At 35.6% G+C, this 18,259-nt stretch overlaps 1 protein-coding gene across 1 annotated transcript; it reads left to right on the top strand.

The window, feature by feature from the left end:
- Window positions 1–1,812: 1,812 nt before the first annotated feature.
- On the top strand, window positions 1,813–17,285 carry LOC134250118 (uncharacterized). The gene is made up of 3 exons (XM_062732467.1): window positions 1,813–2,045; window positions 2,216–2,272; window positions 16,334–17,285. Exons 1-3 carry the CDS (start codon window positions 1,838–1,840, stop codon window positions 16,756–16,758), a joined length of 690 nt encoding a protein of 229 aa, XP_062588451.1. The 5' UTR covers window positions 1,813–1,837; the 3' UTR covers window positions 16,759–17,285.
- The last annotated feature ends 974 nt before the right edge of the window (window positions 17,286–18,259 follow it).

The raw sequence follows: 18,259 nt of genomic DNA, 5'->3' as shown, positions 1-18,259 counted from the left end.
ACATAGGTTCTACCTTAAATGAGTTAAAAGAAAATCAACCTTGTAGTTGCATACAAATGTCTGTGTTATACAAACCCATATGAAAAAATACTATTAGAATTCAATCGGAGTATTCAGTTGACTACTAGTTGACGATCAACTGACCGTCAATTGACCATTAGTTGAATTTTTGCCATGCAAATGAGGGAGCGGTCAACTCATTTGCATAGAGTGGACCACTGTTGAATGCTCCTATATATTCTTTGCAGTTGACCGTTAGTTGAATACTCCACTATTTCCTTTACAGTTGACCGCTAGTTGATTACTCCACTATTTTCTTTGCAGTTGACCGCTAGTTGATTACTCCTCTATTTCCATTGCAGTTGACCGCTAGTTGAATACTCCACTATTTCCTTTACAGTTGACTGCTAGTTGATTACTCCTCTATTTCCTTTGCAGTTGACCGCTAGTTGAATACTCCATTAGTCAGTGCACGTAGGTTGCTTTCATTCAATATTTGAAAAAAATGGAGGGAGATTTGAAATTTAAGACAAACAGTGTTCTTGAAAATATTAAAAGTCAAAGCAATATAGTTTCTAATTTGACATAAATGTACTTGTAAATCTAAATGCATTATAAATGAATTGAGCTGGCACACTCTCCTAAGTTCTTACATGCCTTCTTAATTTTCTGGGCAGAAAAGCTAGGTTACATGTATATAGATTTAGTCTAAAGCAACGGTATATTTTTTACCAACACAACAAGAAACACAACGAAACACTTGATGCATGACAAGTTTTCAGAACTCTTTCAATATTTAAAAAAGTACACAAAAATAGGGAGTTTAGGGACCTATACTGGCTAGAGTTTTTTGTATTCCTATTATCTGTTTAAAAATAACAAACATAGTAAAACAAATCTTAAAATTTTATATACTTACAATAGTACATGAGATATATTTCACACGCGGAATCATCACGTAGACAATATAATGTTTCAAATCAAAATTCCCATCTTCTACAGAAAACACACATGTACTGATTCAAATCTTGGTTGTTGTAATTATGGTATAACAAACCCGATCTATGATAATGTAATTTTGAACACAACATATTAAATGTAGCGTGGGAGAAATTTTCTAACAAGTCGGAGTATTCAACTAGTGGTCAACTCTGGTTCTACATGGAATTTCAAAGTATTAGCATTCAACTAATGGTCAACTGGCCGTTTTATGCAAATCAGTTGATCGCTTTTCAGAAAAGCATTCAACTCCGAGTGGTCAACTGTTTTCGCATTATCAGTTGACGACTAGTTGACGGTTAGTTGACGGCTAGTTGACGGTCAACTACACATTTTCGTATGGGAAATATATAAAAATGTGTAGAGGATCTACTTAGTGTTGGTTTTAACACTTTTATAAAGTATTTCTCCTATTCTCGTCTTTGAACTAGATTGTCTGTATAAAGTGTTATTAAACGGAAAGACTGAAAATTGTCCCCGGCCACAAATACCAAGATGTCCGCTTACATTTATTTTTCTGCATTCAGGCTGGATAATATGCTGTTTGTGTTTACGGGCACGTGTATGTAGTGTGGTTCCAGTTTCATGTAATACAATAAATTACGTTTTTATTCCCGAAATTAAAGGTACTTCTAGTTTTCATGTAATGACAGGTTCCACAACGGAGATCGGAACACTTTTTCACTGAATATAAATGTTGTTGATGGAATGAGGATATGCATAATATCCTCCGTAGATTCCTTGGTTGATATATAAATCAGAGGACATGACTCGTACTGTGAACGACGAAGAATCAAAGTCTACGCAGATAAGAATCTTTATTTTACTGCAAGTCGTCATGAAGAGTATATGGTTGTTAATATTTTCTATGTTTGGACTGCAACATGTAGCTTGCATGTCAAATGGTTCTATCAGTGACCTGCAAGAAGAAATGGCTTCGATGAAAGACATTATCCAGAATCAGTCAGAAGAGACCAAACAACAACTGAGTGCTCTTCAACAGCAGCTTTCATTGTTAGAAAAGGAAAACAGTAGAAAAAATAAAGGTAAAAAGAAACAAATCTTTGAATCAATTTAATTCAACAGCAGCTTTCACTGTAAGAAAAAATGGTGGAAAAATGTTTTTAAAAATAGAAACAAATCTGTCTTGGCATAACATGCAATCAGATTTGATGTGGAAGGAAGTAAAAAAAACTTTTAATGTATCTGCTTACAGAGCTCGATGCACTACAAAGGAACCTCAGAGACGTTTGTAAAGAATTAGAGTCAATAGGTAAACATATCACATGATTAACAGTTTCAGTGAGTGTCGTCCTTCAAGTTGACATATTTTTCTATCAAGTAACCATAATTACATGTATCTATTAAGAATTTAACATAATTATTCAGCAAAGCACAGAATTTTCTAATAGATCTTTGACATTTGACTGATTAGGCCATTTCAAGTTTTTTCTTTTTTTTTTTTTTTTTTTTTTGCTTAGCGTCCATCCAAAATGGAAAACCCTTCTTTCTATTCGAAAAAAGCACGCAAACTAATAGGGAAAACACAACCCATATGAAAAAATACTATTAGAATTCAATCGGAGTATTCAGTTGACTACTAGTTGACGGTCAACTGACCGTCAATTGACCATTAGTTGAATTTTTGCCATGCAAATGAGGGAGCGATCAACTCATTAGCATAGAGTGGACCACTGTTGAATACTCCTCTATTTTCTTTGTAGTTGACCGCTAGTTGAATACTCCTCTATTTTCTTTGCAGTTGACCGCTAGTTGAATACTCCTCTATTTCCTTTGCAGTTGACCGCTAGTTGAATACTCCTCTATTTCTTTAACGGTTGACCGCTAGTTGAATACTCCACTATTTCCTTTGCAGTTGACCGCTAGTTGAATACTCCATTAGACAGTGCACGTAGGTTGCATTCATTAAATATATTTGAAAAATGGTGGGAGATTTGAAATCTTAATTAGAAAAGCAGTGTTCTTGAAAATATCAAAAGTCAAAACAATGGAGTTTCTAAATTGATACAAATGTACTTGTAAATCTAAATGCATTTAATATAAATGAATTGAGCTGACACACTCTCATAAGTTGTTACATGCCTTCTTCATTTTTTGTGCAGAAAAGAATTAGTCTAAAGCAATGGTATATTTTTACCAACAGAAACACAACAAATCACTTGACGCATGACAAGTTTTCAGAATTCTTTCAATATTTATTAAAGTACACAAAAATAGGGACCTATACTGGCTACAGTGTTTTGTATCCCTATTATCTGTTTAAAAATAACAAGCTAAGTAAAACAAATCTTTCGGTTTATATACTTACAATAGTACATGAGATATATTTCACAAGCTGAATCATCACGAAGACAATAATGTTTCAAATCAAAATTCCCACCTTCTACAGAAAACACACATGTACTGATTCAAATCTTGGTTGTTGTAATTATGGTAAAACAAACCCGATCTATGATAATGTAATTTTGAACCCAACATAAATGTAGCGTGGGAGAAATTTTCTAACAAGTCGGAGTGTTCAACTAGTGGTCAACTCTTGTTTTGCATGAAATTTCAAAGTATTACACTGTAGCATTCAACTAACGGTCACCTGGCCGTTTTATGCAAATCAGTTGATCGCTTTTCAGAAAAGCATTCAACTCCGAGTGGTCAACTGTTTTCGCATTATCAGTTGACGGCTAGTTGACGGTCAACTACACATTTTCGTATGGGAAAATGTTAAGGACATTTATAGAATTTCTCAAGTGGTGGCGTCTCCATATTAGTGAAAAAATTTCTAGAGGGACGTTAAACAATATACAATCAATCAAATAATCACATTGTAACTTAAGTGAACTCCTACTTTATTGATACAAACAAATAGTACTAACTCTTTTTAAACAAAGCGGATTCCAGAAGAGTAAATTGTGTTTCAAAGATTTGTATTTTGTTGATTTAAATTTGTGTTTGTATTTAATTTCATAACCTCAAGACCAATCTGTCCGCAAAAGCTAAACATATAAAAAAAAAACTGTGGCTCCTCTGGTTTATACTTATAACAAAGGAAGAGAAAAGTAGCAACTGAGACCTGAAACTTTAATTCAGCAATTAAAAATAATAATGATCCTTGATTAAGTATCTTTTGTGGCAACTAGATAAACACCCGCGCAAGTGCGGGGAATTTAATTTATTTATAGTTACCCTTACAACAGAAAATTAAAAAATATTGTAGTTGTAAATTGTAGATTTTACTGAAAGACTACTGACTTATAGAGGGAAGAAATACTTAGTTAAAAATCCCGCATGAAGTAGATGTACGTCATCATCCCCACCCACTTTTTGTGAAAACTTTCTTTAATTGACGTTTATGTGAAACCTCATGCATGTACATGTACAGTGTTATGGATATTGCAATTCAGATTTCTTTTTCCATTTTCATGAAGGATTAAAGCAGCGAATATATACAATTTACAAATATACTGATTTTGGGGGGTTGGGGAGGGGTGTCAAAGTTCACAAGCCACGTATATTTGGGTCTTGGTTTATAATTATACATGTACCCTTATTGACAAGTAAAAGGCTTTTTACATATCAATAAGGTACATACATGTACATAATCATAAAGGAAAACCCAAATACTCGTGTACAAATTAGCTTATGCCCCCCCCCCCCCCCCGGCGCCTAGTGAATAGGCCTAGTAACTGATACAAAAGACTTTTTTAAGAAGAAAAAAAAACTGAAATGTCTTTATTGAAGCACAGCACTTTACAGCTTTAATTGTATTTGAACAATACCTTATTCGTAAGTTTTCTCTTTTATTGTTAGCACCCTCATGCATGTACATGTACAGTGTTATGGATATTGCAATTCAGATTTCTTTTTCCATTTTCATGAAGGATTAAAGCAGCGAATATATACAATTTACAAATATACTGATTTTGGGGGGTTGGGGAGGGGTGTCAAAGTTCACAAGCCACGTATATTTGGGTCTTGGTTTATAATTATACATGTACCCTTATTGACAAGTAAAAGGCTTTTTACATATCAATAAGGTACATACATGTACATAATCATAAAGGAAAACCCAAATACTCGTGTACAAATTAGCTTATGCCCCCCCCCCCCCCCCCCGGCGCCTAGTGAATAGGCCTAGTAACTGATACAAAAGACTTTTTTAAGAAGAAAAAAAAACTGAAATGTCTTTATTGAAGCACAGCACTTTACAGCTTTAATTGTATTTGAACAATACCTTATTCGTAAGTTTTCTCTTTTATTGTTAGCAAATTAATTACAATGTACAAATTGCATAGTGCACTATTGGTCGAAAAACATTGCAGAGTTATTTTATGTTTCTTTGAATGATTTCTACAAACTGAAAGCCTTTTATGCTTTACGCTATTATTTATTGATTTATTCGCGCAAAGGACATTGGGTAGTAAAGGAATTCTGGAAATGTTTCACAGAGAAATTTGCAGATGTCATTCCGAATTTCCTCTGTTCTTACACGTTCGTCTATTGAGGTCGCTTCGCGAATCTCGCTATAAATTATAGTCTTTCCATATATACACTGTATTTCCTTATAAAATTTTCTTTTGTCATTAACTTTTGACATTCCTTGCTGTCGTAATATTATGTTTTCAACTAAGGTATTCCTGTCATATTAAATGGAATTGTCATTTGTCTATTTTTATAATCCTTGTATTAATAAATACATGTGTATTAGTGGCTTTCCCGGCAACAATATGTTTCTGATAATTTTCAAGCATACTTTGCTCTTTTTATATAGTATAAAAACTATAATAGTTTTTATTGTATTTAAATTTATATAACATCATTTGTTGTAAAAGTATTTAATCAAATAAACCGTTAATAACGTTATTTACAATTATTTTTGTATTAAAACAAGTAGTAAAAGGGGATAATTTTAAACATTTCATGATGTTCTAGAAACTTACGTCAATATGTAGATCAGAGATTGACAAAAATTATTTGCATTTTTCGCTTTTTAATCGGATACCACAACTTATTTCTTTTAATTTATTTAAATCAAGTTTTGATTGAATAATGCAGTGATGACATGTTATGAAATAAATAATCGATTGTTTGTTGCCAGTTTCATAAAAATTGCCAGTAGCTTAGATCCGCCAACCGGAAACGCCACCATACTTACGTTGATGCTATTTCATGGCTGTTTTCAGAAAATTGAAGTAGACTTTTAATCTTATGTACGATCAAGGCCGTAACTAGGCTCAAATTTTTTGTGAGGCAAGGGTCCTGGGCATTCCTAGTCCCAGACGGCACTTGATGTCCAGTGGTGGGGGTTTCCAGGGGGAGGGGGATCATGAAACCTGGGTATTAGAAAATAAAGGATTTAATAAATCTTAGGAAGTTTTAACGGTATGAATTGTCGCCCGCATGGCGCAGTGGTTAGAGCGTATGCTCCACAATTGCAGACTAAGGAGTTGATCCTTACATCGCGGGTTTGAATCCCACTGCGTGATGTAGAGACCGGTTCTTCTCCTATGTCTCAGTAAGTAATGGCACAAAAAAGATCTCTCAGTGTTCAATCATCTTCAGTGACCCTAAAAGCCCACTACAGGATTTAAAACTTGCAGCCCTCAAACAGTAAGAAGTGGTGTCTCAATATGAATGAGAAATTCTTAGAAGGGGTGTTACACAATCAAACAATAACAAACAAACATTTTGTATAATAAATTACATGTGTTCTAATTGAAAATGAGGCACCTTGTGAGATGAGAGATTTCAACAAAAGTTGAAAAATTAATTTAGCACTAAGACACACATAACTCATGAGTTCCAAGGTAAAACTTTTCAGAAAACTCAAAAAAATTAGTGAGGCATTTGCCTCACTTGCCTCAATGGTAGTTACGGCCTTGACGATACCTACTTTCCGAGTGAAATCTAAATATAGTTTACGGACATCATCTTGTATGTAGTGTAGTATTAGAGGACTACATGTAAGTAAGAACTCTTGTGCACCCGTTTCGGCGTTTATTTGCAAAAGTTATTTATGCATAAGTATATATATATTGCAGTATTAATAAGACTACAATTGTAGGAGTACATATTGCTTTTAATAAAAATTTTACAATATTTTCAATTTTAGCTACCATGGCAACAACATTCATCAAAAGAAAATAGGAAAATCAGATCCTTGACAATAGAATATTCTTCTACAAGTAGAGCTTTTTAAAAAAGCTTATATTACCGTCTTTAGCAACAAACTTAAGCAGTAATTGATCTTTACCTATCACACCGTATTATTCTATTGGATTTATTGATTTTGTATTTCTACATTAGCTTTTTACTGGCATTAGCCGTATCACGGTTGTCGCTCGGTCATCTCCGTAAACTGGCCAAAATCTTTCGACAAACCTCGGCTGATCCGGTACCTTCTTCAAACAAGAAAGGGGAAAAGAATAATAACAAATTGTCAAGCCTGCAAGCAATAAAAAAACAAATTTTATTTATAATGAAATTAAAGAAACCTTTTTAGTTATTGCTATAAAAAATATGTTATTTAGAATTTAAAACTACTGCTGATTTTGTTGTTCGTTTTGTCATTTTTTAAAGATTGATAATCTTGCAAAATTGTAAAGTTGTACGAAAATTAGATTATTAGAAGGTAATTTCCCTTGCCTTGAACAGCATTTCAACCATTGAAATAATTGAAGATTTTCTCATCATGCAATTTCTACCAAACACAAAAGAGTGGAAGTGCATAGTCCGAAGACTGCAAAAAACTTCAACTATATAAATAAATATTATTATTCAATTATTTATACACTGAATTAACGACGGATTTTTCCGTTATCTCACGATCATGACAATGAGCACACGGCGGTTGTGACCGGTCATCAAGGGATGTTCACTCCTCTATAGCACCTGATCCCACCTCTGATGTTTCGGAGGTCCGTGTTTGCTCTGCTCTTGTTTTATATTGTTTTATGGTCTTTGAAATTGAAATATTGTTCGTTATCTCCATATCCTTCCAGGGAAGACGGTAATAAGGCCCAAAAAAAAATAAGAAAGGAAAAAATTAGAAAATGAAATTTCAGATTTGAAAGGGATTCAAACGTCAGTATTTCGGGAAAAGCAGAAGACATTTTGACACGAAGAAAAAAAAACTTTACAAAATTCTAGGTGGAACTGTATAGAGGGATTATTGTTACACTCAAAAGCTACGTGTTATGAAATGCGGGGAAAAATTCCGAATATTTTTGTAAATTAGAAAAATTATGTAATTAAAACAATATCTGAATTAATAAACTCCAATGGTAATCATATTGTAGACCAGTCTGAAATTCTAGATGAACAAAGGTCTTTTTTTCTCAAACTATAGAACTAAAATGTATAGTAACTGGGCAATGTTTGATTTGTCATGCTTAAAAAAATTCCAATTATCATTTTAGGTGTAATTATGAACAGCTGGTATTTTGGGGAAGGTGCACAGAGTGCATGTGGTTTATGAGGGTGTGTTTGTGTGTTTATTTTTCTGTTCTTTTGTATGTATGAAATTTTTCTTCAAAAATAAAGTATTATAAAAAAGATCAAAATACTAAAAAAAAAACAACCCAATATGATTAATTATGTTTCTCAGTATAGTCTACTTGTATGCAACATTATATTATAATCAGACGAAAACTGGAGTAGTATTTTGAAAGTATTCTACAAAAATTTCTATTTTTAGTAACCACGTGCACGGCGACATCGTTCATCGAAATCAAAAACCGATATATAGAATTATGTTTCTTAGCGTAGACAAAGTACAGTATAAGTATAAATTTTAGCGAAACGCAAATTTAGCGATTTCTCAATAAAAATTGGTATTTTATTTTTAGCGATAAGTAATTTAATCGATTATAAAATGCTCACTAAAGAAGCTATTACAGATAAAATGCAAATAAAATTTAGCGATATTCAATTTTAGCTATTTTAACATAATCGCTAATAATGCAAAATTTAAATCCTTGCTAAAAATTCTACTTACGCGGTATTAAGATCAGACCAAAACTGTAGGAGGAAAAGCATTTTGAAAGTATTTCAAAGAAATTTTTAGTAACCACGGCAACAATGTTCACTGTTCAGACGAGCCATCGGAAACACATGTGATCAACTCAATCATTTATTAAGAACACACAATACGTGACGTAATACACAACACTACACATAAAGGTCACATGGTACACAAACAGCTGATAATGAATTAATGAATGAAACATGAATCCGAAACATCTTTCCCTCCCACCTAAGTAAATACAATGAACTTTAAACAAAATTATCTTTAGACTAGAACATGCATTATCTGAATTATTTAAAAAGTACTTATTTTATACATTGAATACAAACAATTCTACTACTCTATAAATACACAGTCAGTTACTAGTACTCAAACTTAGAACATTCAAACTTTCTGAAGAAGGTATTTGTCATTAATCAAATGTCATTCAATGTAATCAACAAGGTTCTTTGGACGTTGGACGACGCGTCCGCTGCGTGTTTGCACCACTCCTGTTATTGGAGACTGTGGAATTTTAGGAATGACGCTCGCGATTTTAGGCTCCAGTTGTGGCGATTGCAATTCCTTAAGAACAACTGGTGGCATTTGGTCGGCATCTGGGATGAACGTTTCAGCAGGAATTACAGGTTTGCTATAATCAGAGAACGAAAGTTTGTCGGTCTTCTGAAGATGTCGACGGTTCCTGCGGTACGAACCTCTGGGCGTCTCTTCGACGTACGATCGCGTTTTTAGATCTCTCTCCTGAACGGTTCCTTGAGTAAGCTATAGTTTGTCCTTGTCCGTCTTGATTCTGACTGAATCTCCTGGCTTAGGTTCCGCCAATGGACGCACATTATGACGTCGGTCGTAACCGGATTTATAACGCTCCTTGTATCTTTGATCACGAAGATACACATCATCAAGGTCCATCCACTCTGGGTCTAGCCTTTCTGGTAGCGTAGGAACAGTTGTGCGTAGTTTTCGTCCCATCATGAGTTCAGCTGGGCTTTGACCTGTCGCTTCAATTGGTGTATTGTGGTATGATAGTAATGCCTTAAAAATATCATCCTGGCGAAGAATTCTCTTTGAAATCTTTACGACGCTTTCTGTCTCCCCATTAGATTGTGGATAATGAGGACTCGAAAAGGTCTGTCGGAATTTGTAATTTATTGCAAATTCGTGGAAAGCTTCTGAAGTAAACTGTGTACCAGATCAGATACGAGCTCCTCTGGTATTCCCCATCGTGCAAACATGTTTTTCATTTTCCCAATAACTTGCGCACTGGTTATAGATTGTAGGAAGGCTATCTCTATGAATCTGGAGAAATAGTCTATGACGACTAAGAAGTGTTTTCCATCTAATTCACACAAGTCTGCACCAACCTTCTGCCATGGTTGACTTGGCAACGGGGTATACTTCAATGGTTCTTTCAGTTGCCCTGGTCGGTGAGTTTGGCAAAATTCATAAGTGTTAATAAGGTTGCGAATGTCCTGAGTAATACCAGGCCACCAAACGGAATCCTAAGCTCTTGCCCTGCACTTAGTAAGTCCAAGGTGTCCGTCATGTATGCTCCTTAGAACTTCATTTCTGAGTCTCTGGTATTACGATGCGATTTCTGTACAAAAGTAGTCCTCTCGACACTGACAGTTCACTGCGTGTAACAAAGTAGTCTCGTACCTCCTTTCTGTAAATCGAATTCATGTGATTCGGCCATCCATGTCGTGTATGGTTGATTGCCTCTTGAAGGATGCTGTCTCCCTCTGTAGCTACATCTGCTCTAGTAGTTTGTCTGTCAATGGTCTTGTATTCTCTACAAAGTCAACATAGCATTCGACTTCCTCAGCAAGAGTATCGCCCTCATTTGGTTTTCCTAATGGACTTCTTGAGAGTGTGTCTGGAACGATAAGGTGAAACTTACTTGTGGAGGTTATCATTGATGATATTCTGATTCACGGGAAAACTCGCATGATGCTAAGCTGAAACTCGATTCCATTTAGTAATTCTGTCATCTTACACTGAAAGATTTCTGCAGCCGATGTAATTCCGAATGGTACTCGTCTAAAGCAATAACGTCCCATAGGTGTTATGAACGTTGTAAATTCACAGCTATCAGGGTGTAGGGGTTTTTGGTAAAACCCGCTTGATGTATCGAGTTTCGAAAACAATGTTGATCCTGCTAGTCTTGGTGAAATATCATTGAGATTTGGAAGCATATAATGTTCTCTTTTCACGGCTTCATCAAGTTTCTTTAGATCCACACAAATCCTTACATTGCCGTTCTTTTTCAGCACTGGCTCCACAGGCGCACAAAAGTCCGTTGGCCTCTCCATCTTTTCGATGATGCCCTCTTTCTCGGGTCTGTTCAAATCCGCTTCTACCTTTGACATCAAGGGAAATGCGATACGACAGGCAGTTGTTAAACAGTACAGCTTAGCATCATTTCTAAGAGTTATCTTTACAGGCTCACATTTCACTAGTCCGAAATTTGATTCAACACTGTCAACTTTCTTTATAAGTCCAAACTTGCTTGCAGCTGATCATCCTAAAAGGTTGCTCGTTCCTCTAATAACATGAATTGGAAACGCAAAGTTTTGGTCCTTAAAGTTAGTCTCAGCTGTGAAAACTCCCAAGACAGTCAATTCTTCCTCCAGGCCCAAACAAAGCAGTGTTGGCTGATTTCAGTTTCGGTGGGTACTGAAGCTCACGGTAAGTTGATTCACCCATGACTGAGGTATCTGCTCCTGAATCGATCTTGAACGGTATAGTTTTCCCACAGACTTTCAGGTTCACCTTCCATGCTGCTTCATCGTCATAACAAGTAGTGATCGAACCAACGAATCCTGATTCCTCATACAATATCCTCCAGGTTCTGGATGTTCTATTTCCGCTATGCTATTCTGGTTATAAAACACAGCAAAGTGATCATATTTGTGACACCGTCTGCACTGTTTTCCCTTAGCGAAACAATGATCCCTTGCATGTCGTAAATTACACTTGTTACACTTGCCTTGACCTTGTCCTGTTCCGTAATGGTTACCTCTGCCATGCCCACCTGAGTGTCTGTGTCCTCGACCTCTGCCTCGGCCGGTGTTAAAATTCCGCTGACTTTGACTCATAGCACTATGCTTACGGACTGCTTCCACATTTGTAGCTGACACACTCTGGTCCTTGATCTGTGATTTAACCATTTCCGATTGCCGCGCGATTTCTACTGCTTTCTCGAGTGTCAGGTCTGATCTGAGCTGTAGTTTCTCTGAGAGTTCTTTGTCAGAAATTCCAATCACTAATCGATCTCTAATTTGCTCCTTTTTTTCCAGCAAAGTCACAATACTCAGAAATTTCGTGGAGATTTCTTACGAAAGTTTCTATAGACTCACCGGGTTGTTGTGCGCGCTGATAAAATCTGGCTCGTTCATGGATAATATTTCTCTTTGGAATGAAATATTCGTCAAATTTCTTGAAGACTTTCGCAAACTTCTCATCATCTTCATCTTCGAACTGCAGTGACTTAAAAATGTGCTCTGCCTCCTAACCCATTGCGTAGATAAGTGCGCTGATCTGGACCTCCGGGTCATCTTTGTTCAACTTCGAGGCCATTCTTAAGCGGGAAAATCGTTCTTTCCAGTCGAGACACTCTGTAGGGTTACTGAAGCTATCAGCTTAATCCGTCCGCTAAATATACAGGAAAAATTACTGGAATCCCGCTTCTGACACCATGTTCAGACGAGCCATCGGAAACACGTGTGATCAACTCAATCATTTATTAAGAACACATCATACGTGACGTCATACACAACACTACACATAAAGGTCACATGGTACACAAAAAGCAAATAATGAATTAATGAATGAAACATGAATCCGAAACAAACATTCATGGAAATCAAAAACCGATACATAGTATTATGTATCAAAGAATAGTCTACCTCTGTATCAAGTTATATTAAAATCAGACCAAATCTGTAGGAGTCACATTTTTAAAGTATTTCAAAGAAAGTTCTATTTTAAGTTACATGGCAACACCGTTCATTGAAATCAAAAGTAACTAGTAATATACGGAATTATGTATCTTTGAGTAGTCTATTTGTGTGCGAAGTTATATTGAAATCAAACCAAAACTGTAGGAGGAAAATCATTTTGAATGTATTTCTATTTTTTGTAACCACGGCAACACCGTTCATCGAAATAAAAGTCTGATACACAGACTTATGTAGTCTACTTGTGTGCCAAGTTATATTGAAATCGGACCAAAACTGTAGGAAGAGTAGGATTTTGAAAAATTGTTTACAGACAGACAGACAGACGGACGGACGCATTACTATCTCATAAGCTCTTCTGGTCTCTGACTAGTAGAACTAAAAACCTGGTATTTTCACCTATGAAACCAATAAACAAAATGGCTAATTGTATTCGGCGCGTCGGCGTGCTAGCGCGTCCATCTCATCCCAATATCACAAAAGTATTTCTCCCTGCATTAAAACACTCAAATGACAGCGATTTTCTTTATAATTTAAGCGTCATCGCTTATATTCAAGTCGACAGCCCGAGCCCGATTGTATTTCTTTGTTAGGTGGAGCCAGAAAAAAATTTCCTAGGAGGTGGTGGATAAAACCGCAAGGGGAAGAGGTCCGAGGCATAGCTTTAGTAATTTTACTATGTCAGTTTAAATACATTTGAATTTTCCAGGGATCCGGATCCCCTTTGATCCATGCATGCCTTACCACAATAAATTGGCCTACTTTCGATCTCTCTCGATCTCGTCTATATATCTCTCCAAATTTTAACTATAGGATTTAAAAATATTGAGTGCTTTGTTTTTTATAAATTTATTTTATGTTTATCACATATTCCTGGGAACCGGGGGAGGGGGCTTACACAGATAGACATCCTATTAAACATTCGGACGTAGGTTTAGCCCCCACTTTCAACAGACACGTTGCAGTGTAGTTGAAGAATGGTAAGTGGTAGTGTTTCAAAGAACAAAAATTGGTATTGAAAGAAGTTCGATCCTCCCTCCCCCTATGAAATTGGATTTTAATGTTTTGACAAAAGATACATTCCCCCCCCCCCCTTTTTTTTTTTTGCTTGTTAAGATTTTTCAGGTTCGAATTTTTATTTTACTTACCCCCCCCCCCCCTTTCAATTTGCTCCCGACGCCGTAACAAATTAAAATTTACCAGTATTACGTTATGACCCTAGACTCTAGAGTTTATACTCCTTTTTAAAGACTTGATTTTCTTGGCTATAAGCTGCTATCATTAGTATCAGTGTTTCAAAAAAATATTCCTTGTTACGTTTTATAATAGTACTACTATGAATTTACTTGATTTATTAGAGGTCTGAGGATGGGACGAAACTTTAGTTACAGAATTGTCTTTGCTATTAATAGCCCTTTAAAACAAACTTTTGGTCAGAAAAATACCTTATTAATTTATTGAAAAAATTGAACAAAGAAAAAGTCTTTACACTTTTTGGCACATCATTCTAAGGTTATGGTGAGATCAAAACAAACATTACCTTTTTGACTGTGTATAATCGCGTCATTTTCTTTTTTATTAGGTCACCTGAGTAACTCAGGTGACCTATTGCTATCCGTTTTCGTCTGTCGTCGTGCGTAGTGTGTTAACATTTGAACATTTTCAGCTTCTTCTCTGAAACCACTTAACCAATTTCAACCAAATTTGGTATACAACATCTATGGGTGAAGGGAAACGTAAATTGTGAATTTTATGGTCCCCGACCCCTGGGGCCTGAGGGCCTGAGGGGTGGGGCCAAAACCACTAAAATTATTGCAATCTTTAAAAATCTTCTTTACTCCTGGACATCAAGCAGGCAAACTGTTGGCATTAATGTAATGAGCATTGAGTCCTCTACCAAAATTGTGAAATTCATGGCCCCAGGGTCAGGGGTTCTAGTGCTAGGGCGGGGCTATATAGATTATATAGTGAAAATGCATTTATTTTTTTGAAAATCTTCTTCTCTGGGTATTGAATAAACTTACTAAGCACATAGTTATGATGAGCAAGAGTGCCTCTTCCAAAATTGTGAATTTTATGGCCCCAGGGTCAGGGGTTCTGGTGTTAGGGAGGGGCTCTATTGATTATATAGTGAAAATACATTAATTCTTCGAAAATCTTTTCCTTTGCTCCTGGTTTTTTGCCAATGATCCAAGTATATATATTTATGATAAAGAAAGGTGCATCTAGCAAAATGGTTATTTTTTATGCCCCCCCCCCCTTGGTTAGGGAAGGGGGGGGGCGGTGGAGTTACATAGTCTGAAAATAAATTAATGCTTTGAAATCTGTTCTTTGGTATTAATCAACAATTTTATGGTAAAAATTTGCAAATTTTTGAAATATGTGGCCCATGGGTCTGTGGTTCCTTTGGGGTGAGGTGCAAAACTGGTTATAAAGTGGAATTGCATTTTCTCTTTGTTACTGTGATATATCTCTGGGTATTAAGTAAACAGAGTAAGCATGCTAAATTTATAATTATGATATAAGCAATGGTGCCTCTTTTTAAAATTGTGAATTGTGAATTTCATGGTCTCTGGTTTAAAACACGAACCAAATTTACTTGTTTGAAAGTTGTCACACAATACTCAGGTGACCTATAAGGCCCGTGGGCCTCTTGTTTAAGTTTAACAAACTTTCTTATGGAGCATAAATGAACATAACTTGAAAAAGTTGTGAACAAAGTGTGAAACATTAAATTTCATTCCAATCGTCATTAAAATCAACACATATCAGTACTTTCAGTACTTTGATTAGTAGAGGATATCGAGCCCGATGCTGTATAAGCGATAAATTTTATAAACAAAATCTGTTGCGCGGGTGCGCCGACGCGCCGAATACAATCAGCCAACAAAATTATGTATCTTAGTATAGTCTTAGTGTAGTCTACTTGTGTGCCAAGTTATATTAAAATCAGACAAAAACTGTAGGAGGAAAATCATTTTGAAAGTATTTCACAGTAATTTCTATTTTTAGTAACCACGGCAACACCGTTCATCGAAATCACAAACCAAAATACTGAATTATGTGTAGTCTACTTGTGTGTCAAGTTATATTGAAATCAGACCAAAACTGTAGGAGTAGCTAAAACTTGGAATAGCCTTATCTGACAAACTGACATTATTATCTGACAAGCCATGCATCTCACATGATTTGGATTTGATAAAAAATGCAATATATTATAGTTTATTTACAGACAGAAGTCAAAACGGCTAAGGTTTTTTTTAAAGAGAGATCCTGTTCTAAAGCAGAAGTGTTAAAGAACATGATGTATAATAAATTTTTAAAAATGCTATTTTAGATAAACGTCGAATGAGAAGTTCAACAGTCACGGTTGCCTTCCATTCCTGCATTTCACATGATGTCAATTATCTGGGAAGAAAGCAAACCATCGTCTTTGATAGAGTCATCACAGACACACACAGTAGATATGCTAGAAACTCTGGCACCTACAGAATACCCAGAACTGGATATTATGTTCTAACTTGGGTCACACCAGTTGTCGGCAACATTCCCATGGAGCTAATTGTGAACGGGGAACAAAGAGGGCGCACTGATCCTTCAAACACTGGGAATGGTGCTTCCCATAGCACGACAGGAATAGCAGTTTTGTCCTTGTATGAAAACGACGATATATATATTCGTACACATCCAGGCACCAGTCCCACTGGTGTACTGGTCAGCAATACATGGCAAGATGCCTGCTTTTCAGTTTGGAGTATTTAATAACCGTGAATGAAAAAAAAAGTTTATTCCATGTTAAAAAAAAATGTTATTTTTGTACTGTCGATTTCTCAACATAGGTTAATAATAAAGCTTTTCACGTGGTCGATTTCTTTGTAGAAATCGGTCACAGCGCACTTAAAAAAGACTAGGAGTTGAAAGAAAATCCTTTGAAGGCATGTTTTTTTTAACATTTCTTATGTAATATTAGTCCTACGTACAATTATATATAACTTGACACACAAGTAGACTACACTAGGATACATAATTCTGTGTATCGGTTTTTGATTTTGATGAATAGTGGTGCCGTGGTTACTAAAAATAGAAATTTCTGTGAAATACTTTCAAAATGCTACTCCAAATACAGTACGAGTCTGATTATAATAAAATTTGGCATGCAAGCAGACTATACTGAGATGTATAATTATCAGTTTTGTGTTTTTGATTTTGATGATTTATGCTGCCATAGTAATTTAAATGTAAAATTCTGTAAAATTTTATTAAAAGCTACTCCTACAGTTGTAGTCTTATTGCAATCTTGCCTCAAAAGGAAACTTAATCAAGGATCATTATTCTGTTTATTGCTTTTGTAAAGTTTTAAGTCCCAACTGTTTCTTTTCTCTTTCTGTATCAAAAGTACAAACCAGTAGAGCTACAGTCTCGACAGAGACATCTGGTTAAGTACAAATTTTATTAGGTCACCCGAGTTTCTCTGGTGACTTATTACTATTTGATTTCGGTCGTTATCGCGCGTCGTTCGTTAACTTTTGAACATTTTCAACTTCTCTGAACCAATTTTGACATATAACATCAATGAGCAAAGGGGAAAAAATTTGAAGTTCATGGTCCCAAAAAAGACATATATGACAAAATTCATCGAGAGGGGTCATTTTGGTCAAGAAATGCACGTTAATTAACTTCGTATTTATTGGCACTTAGAAACGTGAAACTAAAGAAAGCAAAGCTGACGAATGATAATTTAAAAAATCGCTGAGGTTATATTCTCGACGTTCCAAAAAAGAAGCAAATCAGCTCTTCTCAGTAGCGTTGTGATAGAGAAAAGAAAGGTTCCTCAAACTCTTGCCTTATTTTGTTCCCCGCTTTCGTGAAAGCGAGGGGAAATAAACTCTTATTCGTCTGTCCGTCCGTCACAAAAACTTTAACCTTAATTGGTCATATCTTTTGAGAGATAAGAGATTTAATATTACCACATGTATATTACTTGTGACAAGACCTTTCTAAAAACACTCTAACTTTTGACCCCTTGAACTTGAAGATTGACCTTCTTTAAAAAATAATCATTACTTTGAATTGATAATAATTTTTGAATGAGAAGAAATAGGGCTTTTATATTAAGCATGTTTATTACTAGCCGCAGAACTGTAGCTCTCCGAACAAATATATTGACAGACCGGAGAGCCACAGTGCCACCCATTGAAAAAAAAACTATATTTATTGCGCATGAAAATTTGCGCTTAGTTCTGTATCAATTCTACCAAATTCT

Source organism: Saccostrea cucullata, unplaced genomic scaffold (assembly GCF_032062105.1).
Source record: "Saccostrea cucullata isolate Sc308-1 unplaced genomic scaffold, CSIRO_AGI_Scuc_v1 ctg1204, whole genome shotgun sequence".
In the NCBI taxonomy this organism is placed as follows: domain Eukaryota; kingdom Metazoa; phylum Mollusca; class Bivalvia; order Ostreida; family Ostreidae; genus Saccostrea; species Saccostrea cuccullata.
Note: the sequence above shows the minus strand (reverse complement) of the source record. Positions and strands in the feature narration are given on the sequence as shown.